The following is a 21,205-nucleotide window of genomic DNA, read 5'->3' on the forward strand; positions in this document are numbered from 1 at the left end:
GCCTCGGGACGCTGCTGCCGACCCCTTCAGTGTGGGTCAGCCAGTGGCCCGCCTGCCCTCTGCCCGAGAGCAGCCTTCCTTGCAACACGCAGCGGGAGCCCACGTCAGCGGACCTGGCCGGGCTGCTCTTGCAGCTGAAGGCGGCCTGTCTAGCGTGGCCCGCGAAGGCCCTCCCTGCTCCCTCTCACTTCCAGGATGGACGGTCCCCCTGCACTGCCACCTTTCGTCATCGCAGCCTCCCCAGGAGCTGGAAATGGGGCCCTCCCCAAGGGCTCTGAAGGCTGTGGCAGCGAGACCAGCTTCTCATCTCCTTTTCCCTCATGAGTCCTAGCTTGAAGGGGTCTTAGAGGTCGGGTAGCCCACCCCCCTGCTCAGCATCTCCAGCAGATGACCAGTCAGCTCTTCTAGTGAGGGACAGCCAACCACGTCACGCTGCGCCTGTTGCTCCCCGGGAGCAGGGAGCCCTGGCTGGTCCTTGCAAGGAAGAAGATGGTTGTGCTCGCCTGGCTAGAGAGCCCTGGTTTACAGACAACGCCTCACACAGATCTGTAGGTGGGCCAGGCAGAACCTCAGCCCAACACACAGGGTCCCCAGCAGACCACCACTCATGAGGCCTCAGCCCAGTCCAAGACTTTGGCCCTGAAAGGGAGTAGCTTCCGTCAAATTGGGCTCGACCCCGAGTGCACCTCAGCCCACCCCGGACACCAGGTAGGAAGGCCTTAAGCAGAAATGAAGATGAGTGGACATTGCCCACCACCTGTTCCCAGCCCTGCTGTAATTCTGAGCTACGCTGCCTTTGCACATGGAGGCTCTAGTTAGCGCATGGCCAACAGAACAACCTGCCAGCTTGTTCTCAGGAACTGCAGAGCCATACCTATTGGGTTAAAGAATTTAATTCAACTGTCCCCAATTCCACAGTTCCCAAACCCTCAGGGGTGCCATGGAATATTTTACTACTTAATAAATGGGACTGTTACTGAGCTTGTGGCGGCACTCAGGGCACCGCAGCACAGAGTTCGGAAACGGCCGGGGGCACCGTGAACCAAGGACTTCTACCCGAATCCTTCCGCTCCAGCAGCATGTTGCATTAGCAATGCAAGCACCAGCTTAAAGGGTCTCCTGTCCAGAACGCTGCACTGGGAAACATGGGCCGTGCGGTTCCATAATGCAGACTCTGAGCCACAGAAACCACCCTCTGCAGCCTGCCTGAATTACGCCTTTAACCCTAGGAGGCTGCCTGGAGTTGCTTGGATGATCCTGAGTGCACTGGAGTTTGCACGATGCTGTGTGGAACTGGCCCCACAGAGACGCACGAGCCACAGAAGCCCTCGGGGTGACTGTGGGCCGGTCCCGCTCTCCCTTTGGGCACCGGCTGTTTCTCGCTCTGCTTATTTCTCTGCCTCTTCAGTTTCCCCTGGGGCAGACAAAGGCGCCTCCAAACCTGGACGAAGGGGCGCCTCTTCCTGACCCTTTGGTCCCTCCACGAGGGGCCCTCGGCCGGGGAGGCTCTGCAGCGCTTACTTCCTCCTCTCTTTGGAGAAGAGAACCTGCTTCCGCAAAGGCCTGGGTGGAGCCGGCGAGAAGGACGCCGGATTCTGGGAGGCCCTGGCCTCTCCATTCCGCCTTCACAACCCTTCGGGGGACACCAACACATCTTGCTGCTTAGCAGCCGGTCCAAGAACATTGAAATGGGAGTACCTGGTTGCTCCTGCCTTCCAGGGAGTCTTGTGGGCCGGGATGGATGGTGCTCCATCCCTGTAATAGAGTAGAAATTTTGAAATGAAACACGGTTAGAGGAAACGCTGCTGCTGCTGCTCCTCCGCGCTCCGATTCTTAAGTCGCTGCCCTCGGCTCTGGCAGCACCACCGAAAGACACGGCGCTTGGACATTTCACTGAGCTGGCCAGAAAGGCGCCCTTCTCTCTTGCTCACCTCACATCAAGGCTTTGTGACCACGTGGCGCCGGGCCATTTCGAGCCCCTTTTCCTCTCCCTCTCTCTTCACCCCTGCTACACTCAAGCCTTTGCGGAGGGGGGGATGAGAAGAGGCAGGAAGAGGCCATTTCTCTCACGAGCCGCTGGAGGAGAGCCCACGGAGCCTGGGGGGGCATTATTTGCAGTACATTCCCATCAAGCAAACCAGGAACACTAACAGCCAGGACCTGAACCCGCTCCCTTCCCCACCCCGCTCTCTCCGTCCGTGCGGTGTCGCGTCTTCCTTTAAACTAAAATTCGGATTGCAGAGAATAAGCGTGTGCCACCTTGATTTTATTACCTTGCAAACATTTTGGGGAGCCTGCCGGGCTGAGTGGATAAAAACACTTTCAATAAATACTGGATATTTCTGGGGTCTGCATCTTCTTAGGATGGGATGGGGAGGGGCTGGCTGAGATGACCAGACCTAAACGCCTCCTAGCCAGGACCCTCTCTCTGCCCACCCCACCCCGCCCCACCCCGGATACCACAACCCCAGACCGAAATGAGAAGTTATTTGGGAAATGTGGGGGGCAGGCACAATGCCCCTTGCATCCCTAATCTGGCGCAGTAGGGTTGGAGGGTTGGAGCAGGAAAATTCACAGGGGAAACATCACGCAGCTCAGGGTTCTCCATCATGCTGCCTTTGCTTCAGATTAAATAAAACTCGTTTTTTCAGAATAAGGGCCAGTTTTGGCACAGCCAAAGAAATGCTCACGGCAGGTGGATTGTGTCCAGAGCTGGCAGGAGACTTCTGCCACCCAAGATGGCAGTGCATGATACAAAGAGCACCCCACCAGAATTTCTTCTCGTGGTGCAAAAGAGGCTGGGGATCATGTCAAACACATTACTAGAACAAGAGTGCAATCTTATTCTTGTGCGTGAAAGGCGTCGTAGGTGCATCTCAGCAGCCTGCTTGCTTCTAAAATCAGACCATTTCTAGTCCTTCCCGACTTTTCAGATTGAGAAACAGTCTCTCTGTGGATTCTCTGTTTCACAGATGTCTACCACATGCAAGCCACAACCATTTCCTGGACTCAGAATGCGCATGACTGTCGTCTGCAGAGCGGAGTCTACTGTCACCGTTCACACACATTTCGGATGAGAAGGACCTGAGTTCTCATCTCAGCTTCAGGACCCTTCTGCTGCTCCGGACGGCAGTCTTCCTCAATCAGGGACATTTCATGCTTCTGGGTTGTTTGCTCTGAGAAAGGCTCTGGTAGTTTATAAAGATCAGAAACTGTACCCTAGGACGAATCAGAACTTTTTTGCCCAGCTAAAAATCTATACTCAAGTCAACAGATGGGACGGGTTTTTTCTATTATTTTCTCACGGCTGTTCAGCCTTTGCTGAACCCACTATGGCACATTCAGTCTTGTCTTAGCAGGAATGGCAAGAAAGAAGAAAGCTGGATTTTCAACAGTGGAGAGGGTTGAAATATTGCCCAGAAGGGCAATGGTGATCCAAAGCGATGCCAGGGCTCTACAAATGAGAAGAAAGCCCGTGTGCAGCCTTGGAGCTGCCAGAGAACAGTGACGAAAGAAAGCACACACACACCCCGCCCTTCTTGCGAGCAGAAGCGAAGTCAGCACGTTTGGGCAAAGTGAGTTGAAAGGGGCAGCTGTTACACCTGATTAACTACAGCACAGGAAAAGGGGGGGGCTGGGATGGAAGATGAGAGAAGGAGTATCCGTGGAGTTTGTGGTGCTCCCTGAACTTGGTGTTTGCTTGCAGACGTTTCATTACCCAGTTAGGCAACATGATCGGTGCGCTGATCACTCGTCCACAAGCAAACAACTAAGCACCAAGGACTCCACAATTCAACCCTGAGTTACACACACTCCCTTCCATTGAAGAATATCTGGCAGAGGCCTGGGGGTTCAGAACCCCCCATCATTCTTAGATGCCTAAGCCTCGTTCGAAATCTATAGAGTCCTTGAGAGTTGGGTGGCATACAAGTTTAAATTATTATTATTATTATTATTATTATTATTATTATTATTATTCACAACTTGATCATTCTTATGAGTTAATCCATTTTTGCAGTAGGCAGACAGAGAAAAGAAGTTACATTAATGGTTTACTTTAATGGTTTTTGAAGGAAGTACGGAGGAAAACTCCAGGGGCATCAATCACTCTTACGGGCCTTTACAGAGGGGACAGCAGCCTGTAGTCCTCCAGGCACTCTTGTGTCATTCCTGGGGCCTCCTTTCCACAAGTCACTTAGCCCAATTAAAGGCGAGCTGCTGCATTTCTACAATTGGTTAAACCTGGTTACTTTCAACCTGAGTCGGTTCTTTTGTAGCTTAGTGTGCTGCATGAATCCAGCCCACTTGATTCAGGTTGTTGTGCAAATGCAGCAAATGATTAACTAAGTAACCAGGATAAATGTGTTAATTTCAGTTTCTCCCAGGTATCTGGGCAAGAAAATTCTACTGAAGCAAATAATGCTCCGACTGCAAATCGGGAGGCAGCTGGGGGAGGGCAGGAGATGACCTCTGCCTTGAGAGGCACCCTTCTCGCTGAGGTTCCCAGGTGGGCGTCTTTCCCAGGACCCCCAAGCTCTTCCCCCTTTCAGCTTTCTAACTGTTGGTGGCACATCAGGAGCAAGGACTCTCCAGCTGTCTTGGAGAGCTGGAATGTTATGCAAGTAAGACAAACATATTTCTACCAAGATAGGTGGAGTTTCCAAGATGGGCGGGAGGGAGGAAGGAAGGAATCTGGAGAAGTTAAATCTGTGGGCACAAGTAGGCAGATTGAAAAGAAATCTCCAGAAAGACAGACAACTGCTATTTCTCTGGTCACACATTAACCACCAAGTTGTTTGCTCTGACCCACCCTGCTGACGACATTTTCCTTCACAGAGGAAGGAGGAAGAAAGCGCAAGGGGGGATCAGCAATCCTTGAGGACAGGGGAAATTTAATGCCCCCCCCCATAATTTTTTTTCTGTTAGGTACCTTCACCTCATCTCCCAGCCTGCAGCAAAGACAGCTTCAAGTCACCCTTCCAGTTCTAACGCAGTTTCCTTTCCTATCCTTACACCATTTTTGCCACAGACACAGCCTAGGATGCTCCGTCAATGCCACGGCCAGGACCGGCCTTTTGCCCAGCTGCCCCAAGCTGCTGCGGATGGGACCCCTCCCCTCCGGTCATCGACCGGGCTGCAGGGGAGACTGGACCCCTGGCCTCCACGGAGGCTTCTGCCCACACAGTGCCTCAGCAGCATTTCTCAAAGCCCTTGCCAGGTCTTCTTAGATCCATGGGATCCTTGTTAACGCAGATTCAGCACTCTCTAGAAACAGCACTAGGCCCTTCTGGAAACGCGGGAGCAGGGTGCCCCCTGGAAGGGTGACTCAAACCAGGAAAGACGCCAGGTTTGGCCAGCAGCGTGTTGCGTGGCTGTCTCCCTCCCGCTCTTCTAGCGCCCCTCCGAAGCCCTCCTCTGACGGCCTGTCGCCAGGCTCCGTCTCCCGGCCACCCCTTGGAGCTGAGAGGAGGGCAGAAAGCAGGAAGAGGCAAATAAAGGAGGGCTGCCAAGGTGGGGCAGAAACAACAGTGGCCACTGTTAGAAAAGCTGATGCCCAGAAGAAACGGCGGTTATCAGACAAAGTGAAGGAGGGCAAGAGGAAGTATGTTCAGCCTAGATGGAAAAGGAATCGGTACGTCAGATGCTCAGGGAAGGTAGCCAAGGAACGATAGAAAACAAAGCAGAAAGCCTCTGCTCCAGGGTGGGGAGGGGCGGGCTTCTCTGAGGACAGGATAAGTGTTCCCGAGGGAAATTAAGAAGGACTGGTGAAGGAATAGAATGCAAGCCTGGGCATCTTAGGGATCTGATCAGGGAGTGTCTATTGACCTTGAATGAGTTCAGATCTCCAGGGCTCCACGCAGGGTACGGAACAGCCTGGGCCAAATCTCTGGGAAGCCCCACAGAACATAAGCATCGGACACTGGAAGGGACCCCCGCCCCTGCCCAACCACCAAATCCAGGGAACAGCAGACCAGTCGGCCTGGCCTCAACGCTTGGGGTTTGGAAAGCGGCAGTGAGGATGATGATGGGGAACTAGAAGATAAGTCTTCTGAGAAGGGAACTGGGTAACCTTGAGAAAAGATGACTTAAGGGGGAGATAGGACAGTGCTTTCAGTTATGGCAGTGGTGGATATGAGCAGGCATAATGGTGGCATCGCCACATCTTCTGTGTAGCAGCGTGGCTTCCATGGAGAACTGTCCAAGGGAGATCTTTCAAGTTGTTGAGCAGATGGCCGTGTCTTCTGCGGCTCTGGCTGGCTCTCAGATTGCATCGGAGCCAAACTGTGAGCAATTTGGGTGCTGCTGCACGAACCGCTTGGGCCGGGACCCATTCCTACGATGCCTCCCACATGGTCCAATAAGATTCATCTGAGACAGTTCTGGAACTGGTTTTCCTGAGGAGGTGGAGAAGCATCTTGAATCTGTGTGCTGGATCCCTCCCTGGCTTAGCTGGCACGGCCCTCTAAAAACTTTGCCCCCAAGAAAAGTATTAAAATGCTCTTACCAACCCTCGGCAGGGCAGAGTTTCCTGCCCCCTTAAAAAGGCAACAGAGCTGCTCTTGCTCACGAAACTATCTTTGGACCCAGCTGAATTCACAACAGTGTCCAGTAACCCATATTTAGCCAGGTTGGTGGAAAAGGCAACAGCATAGCAACTCCAGGAGCTCTTGGATGAAACACACTGTCTTCACCCTTTTCAACCTGGATTTAGACCTGGATATGGCCAAGTGGCCCCCTCAACAGGTGCTCAGTACCAGGAGAGAGACAGGTTAGGGACATGCAGTTCTACTTCCTTCTGGCCGCCGCAGGTGGGGGGCCTCCGAATGACTCCAGGCCGAAAGGAAGAACAATGTGGGAATATGACTGATTCTGAACTGGGAAGAAAGGCCTGTTCTGGGGGGGCGGGTCACACCACCCTTACAGAGCAGGTGGCAGCCTGGGGCACCTCTTGGACCTGCAGGATCCGGGCCCTGTGGCAAGGAGGGCCTTTAGCGGCTTTGGCCGAGAAGCCACTGGTTCCCGCCTGGAGGAGAAAGACCCAGTTTGGGCGACGTGGGCACCAGTGACTGCAGGGTGGGAAGACTGGATGGAGTGTAGGATCACCCCTCCTGCCCTACCTGCCTGGCACGTTTTGCAGGTCCTGCTGTGAACAGAGTCATCCTCTATGGCTGCTTCTGCTTTCCCTGGGCAGGTCCAGTTCTGGAACAAGCTGTCCCTTTGCTAGAACTGGGAGGACACTCCGAGCCCAGCTACTTATCCAAGCCTTTTAACTGCATAGCATTTAACTGATTTAAAATCCAGTGCTTTATTCTTTTAAACTTTGCTGCAATTGTACCTCTGGCGTTCTAATTAGATAGCTATAAGCACCCTGATCCGTTAAAAGAGGTTCGTGGCTTACAGCCACTTAAATAATTCATCAAAATGAACACCAGAAGGAGCGTCAAGCAAGGGAAGGTGAAGACCTGTTCTCTGCGCCACCCCCCACCCCCCATGCCAAGTGGCAAGAAAAGCTTCAGAGGGCAAGAGCTGTTTGTGAGAGCGAGAGGAGACCCCGGGAGGGCGGGCTCCAGAGGAGGCTGGCAGCCATCTGCCAGGGGCGCCCAAGGTTGGATTCCTGCCCGGAGGAGGCAGGGGCACTGCATGGCGCCAGGGCTAAAGCCGAGCCCAAGGCAGGAAGCGCCAACGTGGAAGCCAAGGGCTGCCTCCTGCGCCAGATCCCACACGTTGTTGAAAAGAAGGCCACCAAGCAGAGAGCGGTGCCATTCCCCTGCACTCCCCTTCCAAACAAAGGGGGAGGAAGGCAAGTGCCCCCCCCCCCCCAAAATTCAGTCCATCCTTCCATGGGGCCATCATGATCAACTGCCCTGTGAATTTTGTTTTTGAACGGCTGGCTGCATTTTCATTTATGGTTATTTCTACTTCTTGTGAGCCACAATTGTTAACCTGAAAAGAGGGACACAAAAAATTGCCATCAATGAATGAAGAGCATCTTGGCCACGGGATGGTACTATTTTCCTAAGTCTGATGCCTGGAAAGGCTGGTAAGGAGGGTCCTATCCAGAAGATGGAACCTCCACTTCCTGAGGCAGACTATCTTGAAGAGGGGTTGCCAGAGAACAGCAGAAGGGGGAGGCATTTCTCTCCCACCCTGCTCGGGAGCTGCCAAGAGGTTTCTCGCTTCCTCCTCCTGAAACCAGGAACCTGCCTGGGTCTTTGGTCCAGAAGCGAACCCAGTCTACACCCCAAGTCCACCTGCAGATGGCCGGCCTACCTGCCCACACCTTCAAGGAAGGGACTGCCGGGCTCACCGCCCACCTCCTTACCTGCAGAAGCTGCTTGCCAGCCTGTGCCCCCATGCGGCCTGAGGGAATGCCATCCCCACGAGCAGCCCAAGCAGCTGCCTCAGAGGCGGGCAGAAGTTCCAGAGAAGCTGGCTCCCTCGCCCCTATTCCGGCCCTCTCCCTGGGTTCAGGAGCTTGGCAGAGCGCCCAGAAGCATCAGTTCTGTGGGCCTGGCAGCCTGGGCGAGCGCCTTCTGCAGAGCCAGCCACAGAGCAGACCTCGCTGGGGCCACGCTGAGTGTCCCGATCAAAGCCGGGGGCAGGCAACGCTCTTCCCGAGGAGGCCAGAGGGAAAGCTGGCGCCCCTCCCTTCCACACCTCAGCAGCTGCGGCTTGCAAGCTAAGGAGAGGCGTACTTAGATGGGAGACCACCATGGAATCCCAGAGCACAGGCTGGAAGTCAACCTCCTCCTGGAGGAAGCAAGAGGAAGCTGTTTGCCTTCCAAAGCCAAATTGCCCTCAGTGATGCCCATGTGGTGCCAGGCGTCAGGCTGGACTGAAGAAGCCTCACTTGTCCTGTGGATTTTCCTGGCTTCTTCCCAATGCCCCAACTGGGCATCCCTTCTGCCCTCACGGGGGCTGCTCCTCATCAACCTGCCGGGCATTTTCTGCCCTCTGGAAGATGCTGCTTTATTAGAGGAAGGTGAGGGGAGACCCTTAAACTATGATTTGAAGCACTGGACAAGCCAAGGAAGGACACTCCCAGGTGACACTTGAGAGCCTGCGGAACGCACTGCCACAGGAAGCCCACTAACTTAGACAGGCGGAGAAGTCACAGAAGACCAGCGGGCAAAAACCGCACAGCTGCTGGGCGGGGAGGCTACTGAGGTCGGGTTCCTCCTACCACCTGCCTTACAGCTGCCCCCTTCTGACCTGCCCCCTCCAAGCCCCCTTCTTCCCTGCCCTTCCTCCAGCTCCTGCAGGAAGAGCGGGCCTGAGCTTTCCATTCATGGCCCAAAGCCCAGGGCCCAATGAGGGTTCCGCTGCCACCCTCCCCTCTGGCCTTTCTGCAGAGGCCAAGATGTCTGTGGCCGTAGCCAGGTCACCCTGACAGCCATGAAGGTGGCTGGGCTGGGAGAGAGGGAGACAGGGCTTGGGTCCCCCGGTGGAGGGAGAGAGGGGACAGGGCCTCCCCAACCCCACAGAAGCCCTCCTCCTCTGCCTTGTCTATCGCACATGGAGATGATTAACTGGTGCCCTTGGTCAGTAATTATTCCCAGCAGCTCCTCTGAGCTTGTATCCCAGCTTTCTACCAAGGCAACAGAACAGCACGCATTTTGTCTTCACTACAACCCTGCAAGGAGGTACACGGGGGGGGGACACACCCACTAAACACACTCCCTGAGTTTCATAGCCAACCAACTTGGATTTGAATGATGCAAAACGTCTCCACTGAAGAGCAATCCTTTTTCCACCACTGAACTCTTTGGGGAGGATAAAGAAGATGACAGTATTTTAAAAGACAAGTTAAAAATTACTCAGTCAATTGGCAAAAAGCCTGTAGGACCTGCAAACATCACTGCCTTGCCTTAATGGGCCAAAAGAATAACCTTGAGGAACAGGAGGAAGAGCCACAATGAAGACAACGGTCAGATGAAAGAAATCTGAGTCCGGGACAGAAATGTAATCCAGGAAAGCAAGGGAGGGAAAGGGAAAGCACATTCAGACTTGCAAGATTCTGTTACTCTAACCTTATAATAAAGGAAGTATTAGCACACATGACTTTGGTTTCCTACTCTGGTCTACCATGAAGGGCTGACATGTCCAACACCCGGCACCCATCTGAATGTTCTCCTGGAGATTTCCCACCCCTGCGTCCCAGCCAGCCATTCTGGAGAAGGCCACAACTGGAGAAAGAGGAGGACCTTCTCATGGAGGGGGAGCAGGCACGCCTGTGCAGGGAACCAGACCACCCCAAGCCCACCCAGAAGATCCACAGGGCTGGTGATGAGAACTGGCGTGCTGAAATTACTGCTACGTGCACTTTCCTGGAAGAGAACGCAACCAAGGCCCAGCCTTCTTCTAAACCCACCTAAGAGAGCTCCTTCCTTGGTGGCTTTCAAGGACACGAGGAGGAGAAAGGACACACAGCAGCGGTGTCGGCGCCAAAGTTACTTCCTAAGAACACCAAGGGTGTGAAATCCACTCCGTAATGTTCCCTGAGCAGACTATACAAAACAGTCCTAAATGGACTTTTTTTTAACCATAAGCCTCTAGTCCTTATGATCATATCCAAGTCTTGGAAAGAGAGCGTTGCCATCTCATGCCCGAGGGACACCAAAATACAATGTCCAGTGGTCACGGCATGGATGCTGATGCAAAATGGACAGCGTGGAATCATGGAAAAATGCAAAGTTGTGAGGATTAAAAAAAAAAGGAATGCGAACTGCTATGCTCTAAACCGGCAACGCCTCTGTTTGGCAAAACGTTGGTTTACTACTTGAGCAGTTTCCTCTTCTTTCCTGAGAGGGCAGCGGTTCCTCACTGACCTGGGTCAACCACTGCAGTTCTCAGACCTGACCTGCATGTTACCGAGAACGAAGCGGCAGGCCTGGGACTCGCCTCCATCAAGCTAGACCCCGACATCGAAGGAATGAGGCGTGCGTGTAAGCGAGGAGCAAGGCCGTGCGCTCGGCCCAAGGAAGGGAGCTTCAGCTGATTCCGCAGGGCCAACAGATAAATTCTGAATGCTCAAGTGCATTCGAAATATCGCTGTTGTCCAGTGGAGAGGAGGTTGGTCTAGGCCAGTGTTTCTCAACCTTACCAACTTTAAGATGGGTGGACTTCAACTCCAGAATTCCCCAGCCAGCCCTCTGGGTCTAGACCCTTCCAGCCCTGCCATCCTGTGATTCCATCTTATTTGACCACCAGAAGGACACTGACTATGCAGGACAGCATTCAGAGCGATGACCGGCCTGAACTCTTTCCGGCCTTACCTTCCCTCTTCATGCCCATTGCCAGGCATTTCTGGTACCGGCAGTACTGGCACCGGTTCCGCTGGCGCTTGTCGATAAGACAGTCTTTATTGTCCCGGCAAGTGTAAGTCAGGTCCTTCCGCACCGTCCGCTTGAAGAACCCCTTGCAGCCCTCGCAGCTGTACACCCCATAATGTTTACCTGGGCAGGGAGAGAAGATGGGGGGCCGGTAGGAAGGAGGTGGGCACGGGGACGCCCAGGCCCTGCTTGGCACCACAAACCCAACGGGGTGGGACCGGAGTGGCAACGCAATCTGGATTGTGGGTCTGAGCCTAAACTCCGGCCTTCAAAGAGATCGGTTCTATTTCACTTCAGCATCTTGATGCCCTCGACGCAGGGGCAGGAAGGGTCACCATATTCCTTTTTGAGACCAAGTCCTCTTGCCACCCAGGGGAGGCACTCGGCCAAAGGTTAATGGGGCATGAGCTACCTCAGCTCAGAATGATGGTGCCAGAATCCGGACAGAGAGATTCAGCTGCCAGATCCTGAAGGCCCACAGAACGCTGTGAGCGTGGGGCGTTTCATGCGAGAGGGAGGAGAGCCCTTAGTTAGCAAGCACGAAGACGTCTCGTGCCCACTCGTGAGAAGTTCCAGAACTGCAATCAGAAACTAACTGGGAGCAGAGACTTTGCCACAGCGGCAATTCCAGCTGGCGTTACCTGAGGATCTGTCTCCACAGATGGCACAGATGTGCTTGGTGAAGGAGGCCATGGCGGATGACGGGTGCACGGGCACCTTGAGAACCCCGTTGAGGCCCAGGGGAGGCTTGACGTCTTCGGTGCTGCTCACCGGGTTCAGGGGGGAATTGAGCTGGGAGGAAACAGAGACAAGAAAGGGAGGTCTGCAGTTAGAAACCCTGCCCAGCACCCGCCATGGAGGGCAGTGCCATGGGCGGTCAGGGCAAACGTGCACAGCTTGATCCAGTAACAAGGCAGGACCACAGAGTGCAGCCAGCAAACAAAGGCTTCTGGGGTGGGCAAGGACCTGCACCATGGCTGAGCAATCACCCCAAGCAACCCCACCCGAGGCCCCCAGGTCTCCCTGCTGCCCAACAGTCCTCGTTCTCTCTTAGCACCCCCAAGGGCTGGGGGGGTCGATTCAAGCCTTCCCTTGTTCGTGGTGAACAAGCTTTGCTAATGCAAGTGAGACGGGCAGAGATGCTGCGTGCCAATTCTGGGTTTACTCTGTTTCCCATTTTTTACCTACTTCCACACCAGTTTGCAACATACACATTTTCAACTGCATTCTTTTAATACATGTTTGCATCTCCTCTTTCAAAAATAGTTTGAGAGAGGTTTCCCCAATCTAATGTGGCTCTGTGAGCTTTTTTCATTTGCAAACCACCCTGTTTCCTCTAGAAAAATGCCGCCATCAGCACAATCCTATCTCCTGGCTTGCATGCATGTTTGGGAAGTGAGAATCGGGTCTTCCCGCCACAAAAGAAGAACGGAATGCCTCCGTCTCCCAGACTGCGCCAGCCCCACGTGCCAGGCCCGTGACCTGCCCAGGCTGAGGGGGAGACCTTCTGATTGGGCCTCCTGGATGCTGAAAGACCAGGACCACCCCCCATCACACGAAACCAACACAGCAGGCAAATTCAAATAAAGCTGCTTATAGATTTCCCTGTTTTGAATAGACTTGCATTACAAAATTCTTTATTTCTTTTAGCCACGTATTACACTTCTTAGTGAAAAAACCAGTTTATGGATGTTTTATTGTGTTTTATCCATTTCTCTATACAATCCGGCCTTCGGTCAAAATTCCCAAGGCGGCTTATCTTGTCCTTCCTCCACTGGCCTCTGTCGCCCCATTTGTGCAGAGCTCTGGCGAGGTGGGTCCGACTCAGAGATGGTATCTGCCTGAAGAGCCCCACCATTGAGCTCTGGAGCCCGCTGGGGTTCTAGGCCTGGGTTTCCACCCCTCCCAAGCTGCTCATGAGGCCCAATCCCCCAGCTGGCAATGCAGGCCAGTGAGACTCTGGATGCTAGCCCAGTTGGATTTGGGCCTGAAACCCAAAATCTTTTTGGGGCTCCTGGCCAGGGATTTCTGGTGTGGGCCCAGGAGCAGCCGCACGGCACGAGGGTGGGTGTGCACGGCGTGTCAGCTACAGACCCAGCCGCTGCATTCACGCAGCAGCCAGGCTTGGTTGGCTGCACTGCCACTGCACGTTGGGGGAAGGTACCCTGGACGCAAGGAGGGCAGGCCGTTCCTCTCTTGGCGGACCCTCCCAAACCACAGAGCCCAAACTCCCTTACGAACTGTCAGATATGGGGGGATCCGGCATAAAAGCTCGCAAACAAGAAACAGTAAGAGAGGAGCAGGCGGCCCTCGGGCGGCTCGGCCAGGCTAACTGGAGATGGAGAAGCCGCATCAGGCAGCGGCGGACTTCCTGCAGGGCTTGGGACTGAACCTGCAGCCCAGCGCAGCCTGCCCGGGAGCCCGCAGCCCAACACGCGGCTGCCCTCGGGACGGGCAAGCAGATAGTGGGAAGGTTGCCCCCCGGCCACCTCCGCTGCTCCCGGCCCACGCGCGGGAGGCGCCGGCGAACACAGCCGGAGGCGGAGGAGCGCGGCCCGAGACCCCCGCTCCGCAGGAAGCCGCTCAGCCCCAAACGCTCCTCGCGCAGCTCGCGTCCCGGGGAGCGCAAGCGGAGGGCGCAGGGCAGGGCAGCGGGGCTCGTCTGCTGGGGCGCTGCCACCGCAGGGGCCACGCAGGGGCCTGGCCCCTCACGGGAGGCCCGAGGGCTGGGCGGGCCTGGGACCGCGGGCTCCGGAGGGGCGCCGCCTTCCCCTGGGCGGCTCAAACACGCGGGGACCGAGCGCGCCCCCCCGGCTGCTGGGCGGCCTCCTTGGGCAGAGCCGGGAATCCCCGGCGGAGGCGTCGCTGTTCTTCCTACGCCCGCTTCCTCCCGGGAGCCGAAGCCGCCGGGCGCAAAATTCCCCGCTCGGCTCGGCTGCCGATTCCTTCTCCTCGCTCGGGGGCGAAACGGGGGCATCCCTCTCCCCCTTCCCATTCGCTGGAGATCAGGCGGGAAGTGGGGGCAAGCAGCAGCGGCTATTCGGGTTTCCAAAGAACATTATTCAACCTTTTCGCAACCTTAACATCGATCTAGATGTAATGCGGCGGGCGGGCGGGCAGAGAACCAGCCTCATTCCCTTCAAGTGTCACGAAACACCCAATATATTACATTTTAACAGCAATATTCTAAGATATTACATTGCCACCAAAGCCAAAAAACAATTGTCTCATTCACCCCAGCGTGCATTTGTTAAACCTGCAACACAGGACCCCCCCCCCATTAAAACCAGGGTGGGCTCCCTGCCCTTTGCATGCCAACCCCAGGGAGCCTCTGGGGTGAAGAGCTTCTGGCCTGGGGGGCACCTGGCCAGTGATTGGAGCCCAGCTCTTACCCTCCCCGCATCTTTCACCCTGGGCAACCTCCACTCTGCTTTTCTGGGGAAGGGGCGAAGGGGGCTTGGAAGACATCCTCCCCTGGAAGAGAAAGAGTCAAGAAGGGGATTAGGGGCTGCCCCCCCCGAGTTGCTGAAACCTCCAGCAGCTGCTGACTCAGAGCCTCCGGAGGGGATGCCCCCCATCCCATCCCCCAGGGGTTCCCCTTTTGGCCGGGCCTGGAAGCCTCGGCGCCGTGTGGGCTTCCTTCCTCCCCATCAGGCGCCGGCAGCCTTCCTCTTCCATTTGTGCAGCGCCAGGGTGCCCAGGGTGAGGACCTGCCCTTCCCTGTGGGTGGACCTCAGTGCCCATAGGTCCCAGCCACCATGGCCCTAGGAATCAGGCCCCAGAGGCCATCCAGCCCCGCTGCTGCTCAGCACACAGGTCCAAATGAAAACAGCCCGAGAGATGGGGGTCAGACTCCATTTGGGCACACACACAGACACACACGCAGCGCTCGGGGTCACTGGTTCCAGTGCCAGCTGCTCTTACTCTCAAGAAACCTCTTAGGGGAGCGAAAACTCCAATCCCCTCATGAGGAAGCAGCAACACCTCAGCCCCTCTGCCCTCCAGCAGCAAAATCCTTCCCACCACCCGCCTCCAAAAGAGGTACACAAGGAAAGATGGGGAGACCCCCTCCTTGGGCTATGGGGCTCTTTCACTCGGGGCCCCCTGGTCCTCGGGGGTGGGGTTCGAGTCAAGGACCTGGTACTGCGGGCAACGAGGAACCAGGCCCACCTCTTCTCCAGGGGGCCGGAAGGGCCTTCACGCAAGGCAGCGTCCACGCCGTGCGATGACGGCAGAGGCTGGCCGTTGCCCCTCCCCCCCCGTCTTTATAGGGAAAGCCAAGGGGGGGTTGTGCTGCAGGACCTTGTGCAGGGGCAGTCCATGGGCTGCCCCATCTCGGGAAAAGCCTTCTCTCAAGCCTTCCTGTTGAAGCCCGGGGGGGGAGGGCACGGGGGCTGGGGGAGTCTGCCTTTCTGGCAGATACTCCCCCCGCCACCTCCCCGGACGAGGCTTTCTGGGACTGATGCAAGGTGTCGATGGATCTCTCTCGGGCGGACAGCAGGCAGCCACCCCACTCTAGAAGGCGGGGAGGGGCTGGAGGGCCGTGACGTCCAGAGCTGCGGCCACCTAGCAGCACCTCGCAACAGACATTCTGTGCGTTCTGCCTTTGCTCTCTCAAGGCTTCCATTGTGCGGAGGAATCAGCTCCGCCAGCGTCTCCTGAACATTCCTCTGCGGGTTGTCCTCAAACTGGCCATTTCTGACTTAGATTTGTTTCATTTTTCATTGTTCTTTCTGCATTTTATCTGAACTGAAGACTTCTACCTAACCTACTTGAGGAGGCGAACTGTTTATCCGAAAGGAAACCCCAGAGCAAGGAAAAAAGAAGGTCTTTCTGCAGAAGGGCAGAAAAGGAGTCCCCAGCAGGGCACAGAGGAAGAGGACTTGGCTCGCCTTTTGCTCTCCATCCACAGGGGAAGAAGCAAAGAAGCTGCCCAGTGAAATAAGGCTGAGAAGGAATCCCCACCCCGCACCCCTGCCCAGGATTCTTGTCTTGTTCAAGTGGGACCATCGCTGGAAGGGTTTCAGAGCATGCTGAGACCCAACTTTTATATGCATCCCTAATATGCAGGATGATTGTGGATTTATACGTAAGTGCATGAACGGGATGCTGCGCCCCAACAGACAGGCCTCACTGGAAGGAACAGACTCTCCAGGGATGGTGCCAGTCCATCTGGCTGCCCATGCGTCTGTGCGTCCTCTGGGGCACTCAGCAACTCTCCCTTCCCTGACCCCATCTGGTGCCTCTGAGCCTAGCCCGCTTCTGGCCTCTGGCTCTTGTTGGAGGGAATTACCTAGAACCTGCTTGTATAGCTGGGCACCAATTCTCTTTCTTTCTTTCTTTCTTTCTTTCTTTCTTTCTTTCTTTCTTTCTTTCTTTCTTTCTTTCTTTCTTTCTTTCTTTCTTTCTTTCTTTCTCTTTCTTTCTTTCTTTCTCTTTCTTTCTTTCTTTCTTTCTTTCTTTCTTTCTCTCTCTCTCTCTCTCTCTCTCTCTCCTATACTCCTCCTCCTCCTTCTCCTATCATACTCCTATACTCCTCCTTCTCCTTCTCCTATCATCATCATCATCATCATCATCATCATCATCATCATCATCATCGCTGTACCTCCCCCCCATGCAGCATCACCAGAGAGGCCTCAGCAAAGCGGGTAGTGAGGGAGCCATGATGGTCCCTCCAACTCCGCTGCTCAAAGGTTGAGGTTCTGACATGACATGAAGGGTGCCAAATGCAAGAGAAGGCGCGGCTGTGCACTTGGAGTGAATGGGCAATAGGGGGTGATGGGTTGTGAATCAGCTCAAATTCCCCAGCTTTGCAGCAAAGATTGAATGACTTTTTTCCCCACATCAATAAGCAATTCAGTCCTCAGAACTCCTATCTAGACTGTAAAAGAATTTGCGCTGACTGCTACATCCAGGGACCGTGCGCATGTTTGTAAGAACAATGCCCCATGCACTTAGGCTGATTCTCAGCAGGGCAATCTTCGAGCTCTAGTGCTGCTTAGATATGCTTGAAGCCGAGCAGGAAGCATCTGGGTAGCAGCAATCCAGAAGACCAGAGACTCTCCCTACAGTCAGCAAAATCCCGCAAGATCATATGAATTGCAAAGGAAAAGGATCATGGCCTCAGAGGTGCACTTTATAGGCAACCACTTTCTTAGCATAAAAAACAGGCCAGGAAATTTTGCCAGAAAACACAGGGCACAGCTCTGATCAGATTGCCCCAAATGGTACCATGTGCTGAGGCCCATTTAAGCCCCCGTCCCAGGGGAGTATAGAGCTGCAGCAGCCTCCCCCGCGCAGCCCTCTGCGTCTGAGCGTCCACCTGGCACAAGAGCTGCAGCTGAAGCGGATGGCGAGTGACCCTGACCTGACGCCTTCCATCAGTGCAACTGCTGCTCCATGATGGGGCACGCGCTGCATTGACCCTGCAGCCTGGTAGGCCTGGGGAGGGGAGGGAGAGCCTCTCCTCTGGAGAGGTGCCAACCCCCGTCTCCCCCTCCCAGGGCCTTCCAGCTGAGGGCAGAGGAGGAAGAGAAGGAGAAGGGATTGGCTGGCCCTGTGTTCCCCTCCTCCAGGAAGTCCGCTTCACCTGGCCAGGAGCCCATGCCTCCCTCCCTGGGAGCTGTCAGGATATGGAGAGCCCGGCCCTCACCCCCCACCCCCCACTTGTGCATTTCCAGTCTTTGCATTGCGGACCAGATCTAAAGATGGGCTGAAGGCAGGCCCTTTCTCGGGAAACGCAGAGGGGAGGTGGATGAAAGCAGCCCTCTCTCTCCCCACATCTTGTGCTGGGGTGCAGAGCATCTGACCACCTATGGGTGAGGGGGCCACCCCTGATGGGTGGGTGCCTATGGGCACCCCGCTCTCGCTCCCCCTCTTGACCTCACAGACCCCTGGGGATGGCTGACTTTCGCAGGACCCCGGGTTCCTGGGCCCCTCCCGCTTTGACGCCCCTCCATTGACGGTCGGGCTGCCCTCCGCATCTTGCGCCCCCTCAGCTGCTCCGAGAAAGGAAGCAAAACCTGTTGCAAACCAAGAGCCGCAGCACGTTCCAGCCAGTCACTGGGCTTCCCTGGTCCCCAACCATTGGCTGGACTCCCGTGATGTCACAGCAGGCTCAGAAGCTTTCCAAGCAGAGCACGCGGGTGTTTCAACCCCCGAGTTGCCCGGCATCCACACTTGTCTGGAATCCATGGGCTGTTGCTGAAGGGGCCAGAGTTTAAGGACCACCCCCATTTCTCTCTCCCGAGCCACGATGGCATTTGAGGGTGGACGAAGGTGGATGGGCTGCAAGGGCTGAATGCAGCAACCGCGAAAGACACGCCTGCCCCTGACCTCCACGCAGGGAAAGCGTTTTGTGCATGCTCAGAAGCCACCTGCCCTCAGCCAACAGTGCTTCTCTACAAACTCTGTGGGCTGAAGGATGCCCGTCTGCCAGAGTATCTTGGCCAAAGGCTCTCGGCTGCGAACCGAGCTTCTTCTGTTCCCTTTGTGATGCAGAAGTTGCAAGGGGGAGCCTTCCTGCACGCAAAGGTAACAGGGGAACCCCTACACTTCGTGCCCTGCAGCTCTTTCCTGCCCCAGTTCCCCAAAGGGCAATTCAGGCACTGCGCATCCCAGGAGGGCACCTCCCTCGGAGCCTGGAGGGGTTCCCCTTTCCAGAAGGGCAGAGAAGATAGTGCGGGGGGGAGGGTGGCAATGTAGGACAGCAGCCGGGCTAATCCCAAAGGCCTCTTTGCAGCCAGTGGAGACTCCGCCCGGCAGGGAGCTGGGCACGAAGCCTGCGGGAAGCCGAGTGCTGCACGCCTGGAGGCTCACCCCCCGCAGTCATCCTAAGCCCCAGGGCCAGCCAGGCCGCCTCCTCTGCCTTTGCCACCAATCAGGCTGATGAGCAACGCAAAGGCCTGGCAGGTGCCCAGGTCCCTGGGAGCAGCCGGAACCAGTCAAGTGAGCAGCAGCAACCTTGGCAGGCGGGGGACCGTGTCTTCCCGGCCTCCCCCGCCTCGCCTCGCCTCGCCAGGCCACCCCACCCCTCTTCCCCTGGATGAATGAGCGACGGGGAGCCCGGCCACGGCGCCAGTAACAGGTGGCAGACCAGCTCAGCTCTCGCTATTTTTATCCGGAGGACCAGTCTCCGTGGCGGGACAGCTTCTCCCCTGGAAAGCATCACCGTCGGGTCCATCCAGCCTGTGGCCTCCCAAGAAGGACGACCACCACGCGGGAGGGAACAGCCACGCGGCCTTCCTGGGCAGCACACACCCCTTGGGCCTGGCAGCTTTGGGGCCCCTTCCTTGCTCAGGAGGAGGACGAGCCCCCTGGATCGCACCAAGGCGGTCCTGATCCGGCACTGGCTGCTTCCAAGCAGCATGAAAGCAGGAAGGGTGGGGGGAGGCAAAGGGTCCGCATGCTTGGGCTCCCCAAAGGCAGTTACACATGCGGCCCTCCATTCACTGAGCATCGTTCATCACCTTTTAGCAACCACACATCTCTCGCTTCTCTCTGAAGAAGCAACCTGCTGTGCAGCAGAGGGGACCCCTTTCAGGCAGCGCCTGCAGCGAAGGCCTCCAGACAATGAGGCCTTCTCTTCAGTGGGGGTGCAAGGGGAGAGAGACCACCCGACACGATGCTTAATGTGGCACTTATGGGAGAAAGTAGGCCCTGAAAAGTCACAGGGTGTGTCCACAGCATTTCTTCCATCGGGTAATAAAAAAGAGCGAACATACATATTTATTCTTATGCAACGAACAGCACATGCAGCTCTGCATGTCTTTCTAAGAACCACACAGCTAAAATCTACCCCAAGAAGACAGAGAATGGCTCGCCCACCTGCCAAGGCATGAAGGTAAGCAGGAACTAAGGTGGCAGGATGCAACCTGGAGCGAAAAGACGGGGTGCTGAACAACTCCCCCCCCAGTGGCCTTCCAGAACAGAATTGGCCCTTCCAGGAGAGCCCCCTCTCCAAACCCCAAAGGCACCCCCCGGTTCAGACGGCTGGTGACTCACCTGGGGGCTGCCAGTTCCAAATCCAAGGCCGGGGGTGGACGGTCCAGACATTGCGTGCGGCCCCATCGGGGAGCTGATGACGGAGAAGGGTGGCCCCATGCCATTGATGGGCGAGCTTAAAGTGCTGATGGGCGAATGAAGCTGGCCGGGTGACCCCAAGGAGCCCCCAATGCTAGGCCCCATAGATGGATGGAGGGCAGGTGCAGTCATAGGGGCCCGGCTCGTCGGAGAACTTAAGGAGTTGGAATTCACTTGGGCAGAAAAATCTGTCAAGCAAAAGAAAGAAACCGAGTTGAGGCAGGTGGGGCATGTGCCAGCCTTCCAATCCCAGACACCCTCATCTCAAAACGGAAGGGAAAAGGAGTCCGTTGCACGTCACATCAACATATTTTTAAAATGGGGGGTGGGGGGGGGAATGCTCATCCCACCCATGTTTGGGCACAGTGACGTCACAGGCCACAACAGGCTTCATAATCAATAGCGCCATAAAAAACCCTTTCAACACAAGCCAGAGAAACTCTCCTGAGCTTTCTGTTGGTTGTAAGGCTGGTGTTTACATTTTCTCTGCGAATTTCCACATTGAGACAATTGAAAAATTGTCATAAACCATAAGTTCAAAAGTTTGACCGGAACAGTGGCTCAAATACCAGGCTGCTCTGTATTTCCTGATCTCTGTCCCTGGGAAACCCCCCTTCCCAAATTTTACCTTCGGGGTACATTTTGAGAGATTTCATTGATGTTCTTGGCTATCGTGGCCCAATGCAGTAACAACTGTGGAAATATTCACACAACAGGTAAAGCTCCAGCAGGAGCCAAGTGTTTTGTGCAAGCCCAGCCCAGCTGTGAAGCCTGAAAGTGGGTCATTTGGT

General features: G+C 55.6%; 1 protein-coding gene across 4 annotated transcripts in view; it reads right to left on the minus strand.

Annotated features, from left to right (window-relative positions):
- RXRA (retinoid X receptor alpha) overlaps positions 1 to 21,205 on the minus strand; it is a 113,092-nt gene that overhangs the window by 16,052 nt on the left and 75,835 nt on the right. For 3 of the 4 annotated variants that reach the window (XM_088147232.1, XM_088147233.1, XM_088147235.1), the window contains exons 2-5: positions 20,337 to 20,602; positions 11,975 to 12,125; positions 11,277 to 11,456; positions 1,699 to 1,755 (exon numbers count right to left, since the gene is read on the minus strand). In XM_088147232.1, the coding sequence (XP_088003358.1) occupies positions 1,699 to 1,755; positions 11,277 to 11,456; positions 11,975 to 12,125; positions 20,337 to 20,546 (598 nt within the window). In that variant the 5' untranslated portion in view covers positions 20,547 to 20,602. The remainder of the gene's footprint in view (positions 1 to 1,698; positions 1,756 to 11,276; positions 11,457 to 11,974; positions 12,126 to 20,336; positions 20,603 to 21,205) is intronic. The other variant, XM_088147234.1, reaches the window with a different exon arrangement.

The sequence above is a fragment of the Python bivittatus genome, unplaced genomic scaffold, assembly GCF_059951505.1.
Source record: "Python bivittatus isolate LINGU-HERP-01145 unplaced genomic scaffold, Pbiv_v1 ctg000160_np1212, whole genome shotgun sequence".
NCBI classification, from domain to species: Eukaryota; Metazoa; Chordata; class Lepidosauria; order Squamata; family Pythonidae; genus Python; species Python bivittatus.